This window comes from Octopus bimaculoides, chromosome 27 (genome assembly GCF_001194135.2).
Source record: "Octopus bimaculoides isolate UCB-OBI-ISO-001 chromosome 27, ASM119413v2, whole genome shotgun sequence".
In the NCBI taxonomy this organism is placed as follows: domain Eukaryota; kingdom Metazoa; phylum Mollusca; class Cephalopoda; order Octopoda; family Octopodidae; genus Octopus; species Octopus bimaculoides.
In genome coordinates this window covers 10,558,723-10,560,564 of record NC_069007.1, presented here as the reverse complement: position 1 = coordinate 10,560,564, position 1,842 = coordinate 10,558,723, and the positions used below count along the sequence as shown (strand labels likewise).

At 35.7% G+C, this 1,842-nt stretch overlaps 1 protein-coding gene across 1 annotated transcript in view; it reads right to left on the bottom strand.

Moving 5' to 3' along the window:
- Positions 1-1,842, bottom strand: part of LOC106881904 (potassium voltage-gated channel unc-103) — a 71,702-nt gene that overhangs the window by 28,655 nt on the left and 41,205 nt on the right. The window contains exons 7-8 of the mRNA XM_052977137.1: positions 1,140-1,168; positions 102-416 (exon numbers count right to left, since the gene is read on the bottom strand). Coding sequence (XP_052833097.1) covers positions 102-416; positions 1,140-1,168 — 344 coding nt within the window. The remainder of the gene's footprint in view (positions 1-101; positions 417-1,139; positions 1,169-1,842) is intronic.

Sequence of the window (1,842 nt, the reverse complement as noted above, 5' to 3'; positions counted from 1 at the left end):
CCACAGTCAAATGACTGAAACAAGTAAAAGAGTAAAAGAGTACAAAAAAAAACACAAAAATATATAAAATAAATAAAAATAATAACAAAATGAATACGAACATCTCTTAAATCAAATGTGACTTCTAGATTTTTGGTAAAACTTTCAGCAAATTCTGGATACATATCAAGTATGTCCAAAAGATCTTCCCGATTAATCTTATGAAGGTCACCATAGGTTAAAGCGCGAACATTACAACTGGATTTGCCAATGGTCATATGCTTACATAGGTTCTCTCCAAAGACGTCATCAGTTCCTGAAAACAGGAGGAAAATAGCAGAAGAGTAAACGGATTTAGATTTGCTGCGAGCGATAATAATGACGACGACGACAATGACAAGAACAATAACAACAGCAATAACGGTTTCAAATCCAAACTTGTTTTATTGAGTGTGAAAGGCTGAAAGGCAAAGTTGACCTTGGTGGAATAATAATAATGATAATAATAAAAGTAATGGTACAATTAAACCTTGGGAGAGGCATTATGCCGGTAATAAACACACGCACTGGTTCAGTCCTTTATTAATTTATATAGTTTTTTGTTAAATAATTTCATTGCACTCTTGCAATCTCTTCAGTAACTTGTCTCTCCAAAAAACTATATAAATTAATAAAGGGCTGAACCAGTGCATGTGTTTATTACCGGCATAATGCCTCTCCCAAGGTTTAATTGTATTTCTTTCAACACACGTATCCACATCAAGAATCTTGCACACGAAATACACATACGAAAAAGTAATAGTATTTATAATAATAATATAGCCTGAACAGGATAAACTACCCCTATTATGCAAAAAAAAAATAGGGGTAGTTTATCCTGTTCACGCTATATTATTAGTATTATCCTGCGTTTAAGAATTTAAAATCACTTCTTTAACTTTCTAAGACATCTCAAGGCTTCTAAAAGCAAACTTCGTTTCTTTGTTTACGTCTATCGTAATTTGAATTTAATAATAATAATATTCTATGTACGTAAAATACTGTCTAAGTAATCCAAAATTTTAAAACAAACTTATAAATTTTTTATGTTTTCTTAAACATTCTCTAGAACAATACATTGTGCAAAACCAAATATATGGCACCCTAGGCATAACACCAACTTGAACTTCTAACTTGTCTTTCAAGATCTCTGGATGAGACTTGGAGTCAACTTGTACAAATACAAAGCAAAAGTCAAACATAGAATAATAATAATAATGATGATGATGATGATGCAAACAGCCTTTAATAATTGGTGTATTGGGAACAGTAAGCCAAGATATAGACAAATGGCTGAAGGAGATTGAACTAAAATGCCCAGTAGAGCTCCTACAAAAAGGTTTGTCTCTTAGAGACAGCAAGGATTATCAGGAGGGTTCTAAGCACTTGCAGGACTGTTGAAAACTTGTGGATATCTAAGGTTACAGGTAGTAACCTGCTACCCACATAATTCCTACCTGGAATAATAAGACTAAACCTGAGCTTTATTTCTATAATTAAAAAAAATTTATGTGTCCTTTTTAAAGCCTAGGCAGGCTCATGGGCCCGGTTTCCCGGTTTCTATGGCGTATGTGTTCGCCCCAGCTGGATGGGACGCCAGTCCATTACAGGAAACAGGAAGAAAGAGTGAGAGAAAGTTGGGGTGAAAGAGTACAACAGGGGTCGTCACCACCCCCTGCCAGAGCCTCGTAGAGCTTTAGGTGTTTTCGCTCAATAAACGCACACAATGCCCGGTCTGGGAATCGAAACCGCAATCCTATGACTGCAAGTCTGCTGCCCTAACCACTGGGCCATTGCGCCTCCACTTATTTCTATCATCATCAT